The sequence below is a fragment of the Coloeus monedula genome, assembly GCF_965178545.1.
Source record: "Coloeus monedula genome assembly, chromosome: 8".
NCBI lineage: Eukaryota > Metazoa > Chordata > Aves > Passeriformes > Corvidae > Coloeus > Coloeus monedula.
In genome coordinates, this window is record NC_138788.1 from 24,335,187 (window position 1) to 24,348,882 (window position 13,696).

Consider the following 13,696-nt stretch of genomic DNA (forward strand, 5'->3'; position numbering starts at 1 on the left):
ACTGACAACAGTATTCTCTTCTGGTTTGAAAAACCTCTTTGATGTGAGAATCCTAAAGAAATGAGTATGAGTTCAAGTAGGATACAGGCTTAGACATTCAGTAAACAGCATATAAATGTGAAAAATAACTGTCTAAAGGTCATTGTGCCAGCAGCATCCTGCCACTTGCTGGTTGTGTTTAAGAATATTGAGTGTCTGGGTCTGACTGCTGCAATGTAAGCCAGAAAAATATCTTCCTGCAGAGAGACTATTTAATGAGCAGGCATTGGGAAGACTTGTGTATAATACCAGGGAGATGGGCTGTGAGGCCAAGGTGAGAGGGGGTGTGAGTGCCCTGCAGAGAGCCAGGGAGGCTGAGCACCATCCCCAGCACTGCATCGTGGGAAGGTCTCTGACAGGGGAACCTGCTTTGTGCACGGGTGAATGGGGCACTTGTTGGTGTGGCAGTCTGGGTCACTGGGGCTGTGCCCAGAGCCCCTGGACAGCACCTCTCCAGCAGTAAATCTGCTCTGCAGGGCCATGGGGCTCCCCGAGCACAAAGCCCCTCTGTGCTGCAGGCAGCTGTGGAAGGGAGAGAAGAGCCTGTGTGCTGCCTGCTCCTTTGTATCTGTCTCTTGCTACCATTGCTCAGCTTTTGCTGCCTCTAGCACCCACCAGCTCTCCAGGATTTCCACGTGCTTTCCTCTTTTCCAGGAAAAGAGGGCTCATTCGATGTGTATTGTGCAATTTCCCAGGGTTGTATCCCAGCCACAACACTAAAAGCAGTAAAAGGATGAGGTACTCCCACACCAAGCAGTGCTGTACACATGGATAGCATATAGCAGGGTGGTTGCCATGGCTGAATTATGCCTGAACAAAACCTGGAGCTTTGCTGGGCAAAGGAGGGAGCACCTTTGTACAACTGCATCTGTATCCCACAGGGAGAGCATATGCACTGCATTGGCCTTTGCTGGCAGTCTAGCTTATGAATGCATTGTCCCCTTTTTGCTGACTCCCTGCCTTCTGAACCAAGGAAACGGAACTGGGAGAAAGTCCAGGAGCCACCCTCATCCTGAGGCAGGATCAGCTACAACAGTGCTGGCAGATAGAAATGCCATTTGTCTGAAGACAGCTAATGAGCCTCCTTTGCTCTTCTCTTTTGCAAACTTAACAATTCAATTCCTTCAATCTTTCCTTATAGGTCAAGTTTTTAGGCTTGCGATCTTTCTTGTTCACTTCTGGAGTTTTTCCAAGCAGTCTACATCTTTCCTGAAAGACAGTGTTCAAAATTGGACATAGAACCTCACAGGGAGATTTACCAGCTTTAGATGGAGGGAAAGCTTACTATAAACTGCTGTAGCTGCCATAATGATTTCTCTGGAAAAGCTACTTAACAGATTGCTCACCACACTTTCTTTGCGTTATGGCTCTTACCTAAATGTCATATTTGCTTTTGTCCTTAAGAGAGTTAGATGTTTTCACCAGGCTCTCACCTATTTGTCAAATTGGTTTTCAACTTCAGTCCTATGTGTCAGTGTGCTTCGCTCGCAGCTTGGTGTGATCTCAGACACCCTTTGTCTTCCAGCTCACTCGTGCACAGGTATGTGTGCACATGGAACAGTTCAAGGTGCCAAGCTGTATAGCCTAAATTCATGGGAGTCTGTGGGTTTTGAGACATGTAGGGCTGCAAGATTTCAGTATCAAATGTCTCTGAAAGACAGCATCCAAAAGACCCATTCTATTGTTTGGATTATCAGTTTCACTGACACTTCAATGTTTGTACTTCAGCACTTAAAAGTATTTCATCTGGAAAAATATAACCCAGTAAAAGTGTATTTATTACTTTACATAGCACTACAAGGAGGGTCAGAGATCACACCAGTATTTAGGCCACAATCTTTGCCATATGAATAATTAAGACTTGGAGGAGAGTCTCCCACACTGTTCCACATAGCAGTTGTAAAAAGTGATGTAAAATCCTGATCTGGAACTTGAATCCTAATTTCAACATGCTGTGTGTCTTGCCCTGATATTTTGAAATAAAGCCCCTTAAACCAAAGCCATTGACTTACTGTATATGTGCTTGTATGTAAATTCTAAGACAAACCTGAGCCTCTTGACAGCCTGAGAAAAGACTTTTCCAACATGCTGGCCTGAAACAGGTGGTTTACATTACTTTGCAGCAAAGTCCTCCTAGGTAACTTGGATACGAGCATGTTTAAGTGAAAAAGACAGATGAGAATGAGTAAGAAGTCAGTTGGGGACAGGGAAAATTTCATAAAAGGGTTGATAAATGAAGCAGTGTGGATCTTCTCAGTGTTTATGCACTCCAATGATTGGCTGTGGTGAGTCTGAAGACAGGAGTGCCTTTTGGGTAATGTGCATCAAATCTGATCCAAGTTCAGCAACCTCACAGAGTAATCAGTGAGTTTTTCAGGCAATTCAGCCTGAAAAAAACTTCATGACTACTGAAATCTCATTTTCACTCACCAGGAGGATGATGTGTGTGTCCTCTTTCCATGCTGAACAGCAGCACTGACTGCTCCCATGCCCTTTCCCTACCATCACTGCCAGCAGAACTCCACAGACACAAACTCCTGCAGTTAGAAAATGTGCACAGACTGCATTGCCAGAGCCACTCTCTCCTGGGTGGGTTTGCTGAGATTGTATGAGAGGTGCTGGGTTAACTGTCACTGCCTGGGGTGGTAGATGATCATGTTTCTGAGGTAGTGCAAGACCCCACCTCACTTCATTTAGGCTGGGACTGGATCATCTCCTGTGGAATGGGTTCAGTACTGTGCAAGGCCAGCCTCCTTGCAGCTCTGGTCAGAATCCTCAAGAAAAATGTAAGCAAGTAGTTCTATATGCAGAGAAGTGATGTTGGACTCTTCAGGCAGATGGAAAAGGCTGGAAAAGACAAAAATCCAGAAAGGATAATTTCTTACAAATTGACTAAGAGAATAAATTCCTGCAGGATTGAGCGTTGCAGAAGTTGTGAGATAGAAGTGGAAGACAGACAGAGGGAATAGCCTGGCAATAAATAAATTAAGGCTGAAAATGGGACCGTTCCTGACCATACAGAGGAGTGATGAGGGGATAAAGCTGATGGTGGGAAATGTCTCTGTCAGTGTGGCACTTGTGCAGTGGAAGAGGGCTGGCCTTGCAGTACAGCCTCTTGTGATCCTTTCTGTAACTGAGCACGAACATCCAAATGAAAGATCAGACATCAGCTTTATCTGTTATGCAAAGTCAGATCTTACAAAAATATTTGTATTTATTAGAGATGATGGGTCACAGTGAGATTGTCTGAACCAAGCATGGCTTTGGTCTATGTAGAACATCTTTTCTGCTTGACATTCCTAATGTCACTCCTTAAACAAGCCACAGTCTCTCCTCATTGCATGTCTAAAAGCAGCTGGTTGCCTGATTCCATTTAACTTTTGTTGCTAAATCTTGTTTGGTGAGAAGGGTGTTGAGGGGGGGCAGCCTTGGCTGTGAGTGACATCTCCTGGCACGCAGAGGTGCCGGTGACTTACTCTAGTGTTGTCTGGAGGGGCCATTTCCTATTTGTCTTGAGCTCTGGAAGACACAAGAGTCAAATCTGCTTCCTTGCCTTCACACAGAGCTGCCTCCCACGCTGGTGTGGTCCTTCCTGGTGATTCACTAAGGGCAACAGGGTTTCCGCAGCAAAACTGCTGCTACCTGGAGTGACTGACAACATCCTCTGTCTTGGAGACAGAAAGGATGTTAGAGCTGTTTATGTTTTGGGGACGTCACTGGATGGAACCAGTGGTAGCCCCTATAAAAAAGGAAAGAGACCAAAATTGGAAACAGACAAGAGATGCCTGAGCAGCTGGGCTGTGCTCCAGCATCTGCAGAGTGCTCAATGCCCATGCAGCCAGGCAGGGCTCCAGCAGCAAGCAGCTCTGAGCTCTGAGAGGAGTAAAGCAGTATCATTTCTATGCCTACTTATGGCCCTACAGGATGCTTTAGTCACTGCACGCAGCGGGCAGTATGAGAGAAAGAGTAGAGATCTGTCTCTACTTGAATTCTGACTGGGCACAGGGACAGAAGATCGTGTCTGCTTAATCTTTAGCTGAGGAAAACTGCTAGTGGAAGGAAGATCCTGGGGCCTGGAAGTCAGTCAAGTACTGCTCCACTTGGTGGACACAGAGGAGTGTTTGCATGGCATTCAGTAGTGCAAATGTGAAATTCAAAGGAGCTGGAGGAAGCTGGAATAACTTAATTCTTTAGCCCCTGCAGAACCTGCAATTACACCTAGAGCTGATGAGGTAACCAAGTGTACAGAAAAAGGAACTTATTGAAATACCTGACCTTTCTGAAGAAATGGCAAGTGAATTTTAACTACATTGAATTCTTTAGATGGATTTGCAGTGTTGTTTTTTGGCTTGGTTTTTGTTTGGATTTTTTAAAATAAGTTTGTCTTTTCTAAACAAGTCTGTCAAGTATTCAAGTCTGCACACTATGAGTGCTCTTTGGAAGGTTATTACTTTGTTACACTACCTTCTGGATTATGTTTATCATCTTGTACCTTTTCTTATACAAAACATTTCAATAAAATTCTCTTTGATGGCATTAGAGTTCACAGAGCTGGATGGTCTGGTATGGGATACAGCAACAAAGTCATCTCTCTACAAACCCCGGAGTCCTGAAAAGTGCTCATGATACTGAACCAAAATTTAGGCAAAAGTCATATTCAGAGTTAAGAAAATAATGCGCCTTGGCAAAAAAAATTACTAATCTTAGGCTACAGGTGGGATGCAGACAATTATCACTATGCCTCTGCCTTCAGACAAGGGATTTCTAGCTGATAACTGGGATGGCCCATTACAGTGAGAAAAATGTTCCTGCTTTGCTAACGATGCTGGTACTTTCAGAGCGTGGCTGCTGAAAGGTGCAGAAGGCTGACAGTACCCATCACAACAGGAAATTTGAAAATCTTAGAACTTGTGCAAAGTCACACATCCTTCATTCCTATGTCAGCAAACACATAAATCTGTTCATGGTTTCCTCTAGGCAAGATCTCAGAGTAAGGGTGGCAATAATTATGTGGATGTGCTGTGCAACTCTCAGCAGCAGTTTCAGTTTTCATGCATGCTAACTTTATATCTATACTGTGCAGCTGATTTTACAATATAGCATCTGTTTTTATTCATTTTTCTAGGGTTAAAATAATTTTTGTTCAACAGACATGCTCAGTGCTATCATACCTTGAGCCAACTACTCTCTCCAATAAGAAGAAAGGTCTCCCAGCCATCATGCTCTGCTGTTTCTAATCACTTCAAGCCCTGAGTTCTGGGCATTTTTGAATAGAGTTTAATAAAATACATTCTTACTTCCTACTGTCTGCTATGCACACTAGACTATTTTTTTAAGCGCATTCTTGGAGATATTGGCAAGCATACTGAGCCTCCAACAGGCACTCACACAATGTGAGCGTTACAAGCTTCCAAATTTCACAGTTAACCTCAGCAGATTTACGCGTGAGAGTGAGCACAGAGCTCCAGGTCACATTCCCAATGCGCCTGTCTGTGGCATCTTCAAAGTCAGCTCTCCTGGCACTTTTAGGTTTCATTTTCTCTAAGAAGGCAAGTAGCTGTTATTTGTCTATAGTTCCAGCTTGTCAGAGGTGCGTTGCTTCTTTTCACTTGGGCTAACTTCCAAAAATAACTTGAGGATTTAGGGTCACTTGTAAGGCCAGGTAACACTATAAATTTCTGGAACCTGGGACCACCCCTCACATAAAACCAGAGCAGTTAGAAGCTGACCCTGATCAGAACTTGAATGCTTTTCATATTTGCATGCACGACATGAATTGCCAGGATGGATTTGGAGCACTGATCTGGGTCTGAAGGTCTGGACACCGGTGGAACCCAAGTTCTGGCATGCAGATGCAGAGCAGGTTCAGACACCTTCTCAGAGCATGACAATAGTTGATGTGGTTACCTGCACCGAGGTATTGCCATCCTGAATGGCCTGTAATGTACTTCTAAACATCTCCTGGAGTATTTGTGTATAAGGAGAAGAGAAACTAGTTCCCATGCGAGTCAGATGATTAGTGCTTTTGGGTATGAAGCATCACTGTTGGTGGAAATGGATTTCAAGTCACAGTGGGAGCAAGTATGTGCCCTAGAGCTATTTGCTCATTGTAAGTGTTGAATTTACATCAAAGTTATAAATCTGGAAAATACACTGTTACCCTTTCTACGGCTCCATGTAATAAGATGGTATTTTATTAAACAGTTGCAAAACCGGCCAAGTCTAAGTTGTGAAATGAGATTTTGACTGTGGGATACGTGAAGGATTATCCAAAGCAGGAAAATGTGAAAGACAGCATCATGCTAGCCACTTAGAAGTGCAGGTATATGTATATTGGTTCTAAAAGCTCAAAGACATATTGGTTGTGAATGATTTTCATCAGCCATAAGTGGCCTTTTTTGCAGAATTCTATTGTTAAACCATGTATATTAAAACACAAAATTCTTAATTTGTTAGATATGTTTTCCCAAATATGCCTGTAACATTTAAGGAATTAGAGTGGTACAAGTTCTGCAAAGTGTGTGATTTATAAGCATGTTGTGCCAATTCTGCAAACACAGGCCACTCATAACCTGATGGGCAAAGGCAGATACTTCACCATGCAAAGGGACTGCAGGAACGTGCCAAAACACATGGCTTTTGGGTAAGATGGGCTACTGAGGCACTAACACCCTTTTTCTGCTCTAGTCACAGGTACCAAACCAAAGATGTCCTCGACAAGAACGATTCTACTCATCCTGGGATTCCTCTCTACTTTGGCTGTAATTGCTTTAATTGCTGTAGCAGTGACCCAAAACAAGCCACTTCCGAGGAATATTAAGGTATTACAAGCTGGTACCCTTAGAGGAAAACAAGCTGGGGGGTTAAGTGTCCATAGTGCTCACGAACACGCTGCTGCCCTTGCTGGCTCTGGCTAACCTCTTTTTCTGGCTCCATGCAGCTCAACATCCTGTTTTACATCTTCATGGTAAAACCAGTTACAGCTTCACAGGGAATGATCTCTTAAGTAACCAGTCCCAACTTGGTGGTTTCTCTGCTCCTGCTTCCTTTGATGGGAGTTTTGCACTGGAGCTCTACTGAGGAGAGCAATGACATACATCCCCACAGCTGCCAGGCAGATGGGCTGTGTGTGCCTGGTCCCCCATGTACGGAGGCCAGCATACACCGGGTCTGGTTCGGTGCCTCAGGTGGGGTAGTGACTCTGTTTTGCCCACAGTATGGGATCGTGCTGGATGCGGGATCGTCGCACACTAACCTCTACGTGTACGAGTGGCCAGCAGAGAAGGAGAACGACACTGGGGTGGTGAAGCAGGTGGAGGTGTGTAAAGTTGAAGGTAAGAGGAGAAAAAGGACCTGGGGAAGGGGCGTGGGATGAAGAAGAGATAATGTAATAAAGGGGTGAGGGAGGAGAAATCTAGAGGAAGAGGCCAATAGTAGAAACAGTGTTACATCTGTGCAATGATGTATACCCCACTGCTTCCCATGGGGAGCTGTATGTGCCCAACCTTCCTGGCAAGAAAAATAGATCCATTTTTTCCTTTGTTTTTAGGATGCTTGGGATTAATTGCTTTTCGGAAAGAACTACACCAAAGAATGTACTTAAATAAATAAAGTGTCTGCATGCACTCTTGTTGAAGTGCTGATGAAGGCAATGAGAGGGGAGAGCATGGTTTGCTCTGTTTTAAGGCTTCTGTGCAAGCTATGCACAGGGCTTGTGGCTCAAGGTTGCTCAACTTGTGCGTGTCATGGCTTATTTTTTTATTCTGTTTAATTGCTGTGTAGGTACTGTATTGTTTAGGAAGGCATAAATGAAGCCTAGGGGTGTACACAACAAGAAACAGCACAGACCATCATGGATCACTGCATTCTGAGGGGATCAGAGGTGTTGTCAGACCTGCATGGGGTCTTTTCAGGCCTCTGCAGTGCAGAGGAGAGCCCTACTGTTACCAAGCTGCTGTGATAGCTGCTCTGCACTGCAGCATCCCACGTCAGAAGTAGCACGCTGAGCACACAGCAAGCTGGAGCAAATGGGGCTTCACTGCTGCCATACAGGCCCTGGTCCTGGGGCAGTCCAGGGAACCAGGGGACACATGGTAGAGAGGGACAATGATTTTTTCCTTGGGTTAGCATAAGAAGCAATAGCTGCAAAACACCCAGTGTTGTAGCGTGAGTATAAAGTACACAAACAAATGACAGCACCTGCCCCTGGAGGAACCAGCATAGAAGGGTCAGGGATTTTTAGGCGCAGATCCAGGGTACACCCAGGCAAACTCAGAGAACAGACTGCAGATGTTCAGGGCATGCTAAAGAAATGGCTTGTCTCAACCCTCATTGCTAGTTCATAGCCTGCTTTGCAGAGACAGGGTGACAGATGCTGGGCCCTGTCACCACCCACCAATTGCATTGGGCTTAGTTGGTGCTGTAGGATTTCTAAAGCTCCTAAGGAATGGGGTGGTTGAATCTGATTCTCCTGCCTGTGATACAGTTTAGCACACCTGCTCATGACAGCATTCTGGGGTTATGCTTGGAGTCTGAACAATGAAGCGTCTGTACTTCTTGCAGGCCCTGGGATCTCAGGTTACTCCCATGCCACAGAGGAGGCAGGTCCCTCTCTGGCACAGTGCCTACAACAAGCAAAAGAGGTGATTCCCTCAGCACAGCACAAAGAGACACCCGTCTACCTCGGAGCAACTGCTGGCATGCGGCTTCTCAGGTACTGCAGGGCTTGTCCCCTTCTGCAGCACTGCACCTGGGATCACCATGGATGCACAGTGGGGGCCTCTCAGGACACACTGCCAGCCCACACTGTGCCCAGACACCCTCCTGTGCTGCTGACCTCTCTGAGCCCCGAGTCCCCTGGACTTTTCCCTTGCTTACTGAAGCTCACTCCAACCCTCCATCATCTCCTGCATCCACATGCAGCATGGAGACACCAGGAGATCAGCAGTGCCCAAGCTGATGCCTAAACATCCCCACAATAAAGGGATGTTCAAACATCCCTATAGTCTGCTATTAAGCCTAATCCAGGATTTTTGAGCCCATGTTGCAACTCCCCACAGAGGGCCATCAGAGGCTAAGGAAACTCTATAATCACATCCTCCTTTAATTACAATTTGTGATTTTCATGAGGGTGACCCAGACCTCTCCTGGCTAGGACAAGCAACTGATCTTAGGTATATATTGCCTGGGAAATCTTCCTAGGGATACCTTCTGGATTTCTTCTCTAATGGTGACAGTAAAGAGTGAGAGGAGTCCCCACAGTGCAACTCCTATCAGGACACATGCTACTGAACAAGAGCTCTGGTTTGTGCTCCAAGTACCTACCACTCTCAGCTGCAGGGTCTGTAAGTGCCAAGCTGGTGGCAGCTGTGCTGTCAAGGTGTGACAGAGAGAAGCATGGCTACTTAGAGCTGGATGACTCAAATGAACAACCATTCTCTTATAATTGTCACTTGGTGGGGAGTTGCAGCCTTCCTGCTCAGAATAAAGCACATAGACTACTGACAGCTGTCAGCCAGAGTCACTCCATCCTTTCTTCCATTCATCCAGGTTGCAGAACAAAAGTGCAGCTGACAAAGTCTTGTCCTCAGTAGAAAACACACTACGCTTAGCTCCCTTCAACTTCCAGGGTGCCAGAATTATCACTGGTCAGGAAGAAGGAGCCTATGGATGGATCACCATTAACTACCTTCTGGGCAATTTCAAGCAGGTAGTATATCTATAGCAAGTACATCTGAATCATTGTCTTGTAGCACTTTGTAAGTCATGCCTTGCAAGAAGGTGTCACAGGCACTATCTTGCCTTGTAAGCCATTTACCAGGGATCAGGAAGCTGCACATGTTGCCTCAGCAGTTGCTGTGAGTACCTCCTGATACTTAGTGGTATCAGGATGCACCACTACAGTCAGGCTTCAAGCACTGAAATAAAATGCCAGCATATTCAATCATTTTGCTTGGGTACAGCATCCTTCTCCCTTCCTGATCTAAAATATTTCAGTTTCTGAAAAGTTGGACTATGATTCTTTCCTATTGAGCTTACAAATCTTCTGAGAGCTGAAACAGTAAGTGGACTGTTTTTTCTCATAACAGTGGTATTAGATTCCATATTCTTTGCCCTCCTGCAAAAACTTGGACATGATCCATCTCCTGTATTTACAAGCTTGCGTTTTTCTTGTATCTTGTTCCAGCTCTCATCTCATGCCCCCTCCAGGACTTCCCATGTTTCTTGTGTTCTGTGCTTCTGCTTCTCTCCTCATAGTTCTTTCTCTTTTTCATTTCTCCAAAATAAATCCTCTCCATGCCCAGTATATCTGGTTTATTTTGATTTTTTTTTCCCCCAAGTCTGGCTGGAAAAAGCTTCTACACTCCCTGACATCCTTAAGTGAGACATCAGGAGCACTAGACCTTGGAGGAGCCTCCACACAGATTACCTTTGTATCAAAGGACCTCTCTTTAGAGTCCCCAGAGAACCAGCTCTACTTCCGTCTCTATGGCAAGGATTACCAAGTGTACACTCACAGCTTTCTCTGCTACGGGAAGGACCAGGCTCTGCAACAGAAACTGGCCAGGGACCTACAGGCAAGTACATCTACCCCTGTAATTAAACATGGACATCCTGGACCCTCCCAGTGCTGTAAAAGTTGCTGTGACCCAGCTCACCTCTTAGTTTGGATTAAGGAAATGTCGTTGTTCTCCACACAGACTGGGCATGAGGTGCCCAAAGAGGTGACAGTCAATACTTTCAAAAGTAGTATCAATTTGAGATGCCTTGATTCTTGGGCATGGGATAGCAAGAGAATGGCATTTAACTGGAGTACTCAGGGGAGGTGACATTTTACCATCCCTGAGAAACCCAAATCAACAGTGCAGCTTCACAAACTGTGACTTAAAGTAATTTGCCCAGGGTCCTACAGGGAGGCTGTGGCAGTACCCCACATCTTCCCCTGCACAGCCAGTGCCTTAAGCTATCCTCATCCCTTTGACCTGATGTGTGCACCATGATGTGATGTACTGTGACAAGTGCCACCCTTCCTTGTGGTTCTTTCCCAGGGTTTTTCTTTCCCCAGGTTACTCTAGAGCAAAGTGTAACAGCTTAAATTGATTTTTACTTTCAGACCGTGGAGAGCAGCAGTCTCCTCGACCCATGCTTTCACCAGGGTTATCAGAGGACTATAAATATAAGTGACTTCTTCAAAAACCCTTGCACATCAGACAAGAAAAAGGAATTACCTTTCAGACAGCTGTACATAGAGGGAGAGGGGGACTATCAAAAGTGCCGAGAAAACATCCAGACACTCTTCAACAAAACCCATTGTCCTTACTCCAGTTGCTCCTTCAATGGGATATACCTACCTCCATTACAAGGGGATTTTGGGGTGAGTCTTCACTCATTCTTCAACTCTGTAATCCAGAATGTCAACAGAGCAGAAATTCAGAGTAATGCTAGAGTGCATTTTTCATGACTGAGGCAGGAAATGATTTACAAGATGGCTTTTTGGACATGTAACTACAAAAGCAGTGCTGCACTTGCTGTGAGGACAGACATGTTAGGAGCTACCCCAGTAAATACTGGCCTACCAGTACTGCACTGTTCCCATTCTAACCCATCTCCTTGGGGTGCTCTACTTACTTTTTAAGCTGTCCTTCTTGATGTCCAACACCAGAGGCAGGAGAGTGTGCTGCAGGCAGGAATACTGCTCCTAAAAACCTTGCCTCCTGAGGTCAGTGGTGGTACCAGGTCTGAAATTCACCTAGCAGTGTCTGAGTGCTGCTGAAACCAGCCAGCTCACCTGTCTGCTTCCCAGACATGATGAGGAGACAGTGCACACTCTGAACACACATTATGTGTGACACCATGCTGACCATCAGTCCTAGAGCTGCAAGACCTCAGTGATTGTGAGGCTTTTCAGAGAACTGCTAATACACCCTTGTCCTGTTCATAAGCTGCCTCCTAGCTATAAGCTACTGGCCATGGTCAGAGATGGGGTTTCTGGACTTTGGATTATATGATGGGGCTCTGTACAACCCTTTCAGACCATCACCTCTGCTCTTTGTGGTGATGTTGGTTGCACACTCATCTCACTCAGTTGCCAAAATAGGATCATGGTTGTGATGGCAATCAGTGCGTGCCACTGGCACACTTAAAGGAGAGAGCTCACAGAAGTTCTTTGGGATACCATAATTCCTGCCTCCATCTCTCAGCAGCCCTGTGGTGTATGTCTCAAAATGACATCACTCTTGAAAATATTCCTGCTCTTGTGCATATGATGTTTCTTCTTATATTTTTCTATTTATAAATAAACTCATTTTCTTTTGTGGGATCTGTGGTCTAGTCAGATTAAAAGAATCTTTCTCCTTCAGGCTTTTTCTGCTTTCTATTTTGTGATGAACTTTTTGAACCTGACCAGTGAACCAAACCCCCTTGCCCTGAACAAAGTGACCAGCACCATTGAGAGCTTCTGTGCCCGGCCTTGGCAAGAGGTGAGCAGTGCTTGTTGCCGTAGACTGGGGCTACTGATACTTTTCTGTAGGATAAATGGCTAAGGTTAATTGCCAGAGCAAGATGGGGAAGATCCCCCCAGCACCCACAGTGGATGTTCAGGCACAAGCTGGAGCAGTGGAAAGATGTGTTTAACAGTCTGGTGATTGCCCCCTTCCCTAGGTGAAGACAGCATATCACCACATCAAAGAAAAGTACCTGAGTGAATATTGCTTCTCTGGAGCCTACATCCTCTCTCTCCTGGAAAATGGCTATGAGTTCACTGAAAAGAACTGGCAAATGATCCACTTCCTTGGAAAGGTGTGTTTTGTGGTGGGGAGGGCTCTACCCCAGCAGTTCTCTGCAGCCTCTGCTGCACAGCCTGGCCCTTTATCCCCAGGGATGCCACTGCCCCAGCAATGCCACAGGCAGCCTCCTAGCACTGATTCTGCTCTTCTCCTGTTTCAGATCGGCAGCAGTGATGCAGGTTGGACCCTGGGCTACATGCTGAACCTGACCAACATGATTCCTGCAGAGGAGCCAGCCGAGCCCCCTCTCTCCCATGGCAGCTACGTGGGGCTGATGGTGCTGTGCTCCCTTGTGCTGGTGTCCGTGCTCCTGTTCGCCTGGCTTCTCTTCCACAAGCCCAAGTGCCTGCAGAAGGGGATTGTTTAGGAAGAACCTGAAGCGGAGAGGAGCCATGTCTTCCTGGCTACTTAGGGGTGGGAGACCCCAGCAGAGCAGGCTGTACTGCAGAGTCCCTCTCACTGAAGCTACTGACTGTACAACAAGGGCATTTATTTCTTCTGAATCACACTTGCACTGACAGATGTTGGGACATCAGGCTCGCCACCTTTTCTGCCAAGGACAGACAAGCTGGTGTCCCCTTCTAGAATGGGTCGTACCTTCATTCAATGAAACTTTGCTGCTTGTTGGTTTCTGCCTTGTGCACAGCATTATGAAGAGAAAAGTGGCAGCAATCTTTGGGAGCCAGTGCTCCTGCAAGGGTTATCTCAGGGTCACACATCCCACTGAGCTCTTGGGAGCTATCACATACAGGGTGATCCTGCTCCTTCTCCGCTGAAGCTGTTCCCAAGAGCCCTTTCTGCACCAGCACTCCTCTGCTCACCTCCCTGCTCGCACTTGCACCTGGTTGGCCCCTGAAGGTGGGTCAGGCTCC

General features: G+C 46.0%; 1 protein-coding gene across 1 annotated transcript in view; it reads left to right on the forward strand.

Moving 5' to 3' along the window:
* ENTPD1 (ectonucleoside triphosphate diphosphohydrolase 1) overlaps positions 1 to 13,415 on the forward strand; it is a gene marked incomplete at its 5' end in the record, with an annotated part of 28,003 nt that extends 14,588 nt beyond the window's left edge. The window contains 9 exons of the mRNA XM_082285833.1: positions 6,727 to 6,860; positions 7,256 to 7,373; positions 8,602 to 8,752; positions 9,589 to 9,748; positions 10,380 to 10,616; positions 11,153 to 11,413; positions 12,399 to 12,518; positions 12,700 to 12,837; positions 12,985 to 13,415. Of these exons, the coding sequence (XP_082141959.1) occupies positions 6,727 to 6,860; positions 7,256 to 7,373; positions 8,602 to 8,752; positions 9,589 to 9,748; positions 10,380 to 10,616; positions 11,153 to 11,413; positions 12,399 to 12,518; positions 12,700 to 12,837; positions 12,985 to 13,191 (1,526 nt within the window). The 3' untranslated portion in view covers positions 13,192 to 13,415. The remainder of the gene's footprint in view (positions 1 to 6,726; positions 6,861 to 7,255; positions 7,374 to 8,601; positions 8,753 to 9,588; positions 9,749 to 10,379; positions 10,617 to 11,152; positions 11,414 to 12,398; positions 12,519 to 12,699; positions 12,838 to 12,984) is intronic.
* Between the last annotated feature and the right edge of the window lie 281 nt (positions 13,416 to 13,696).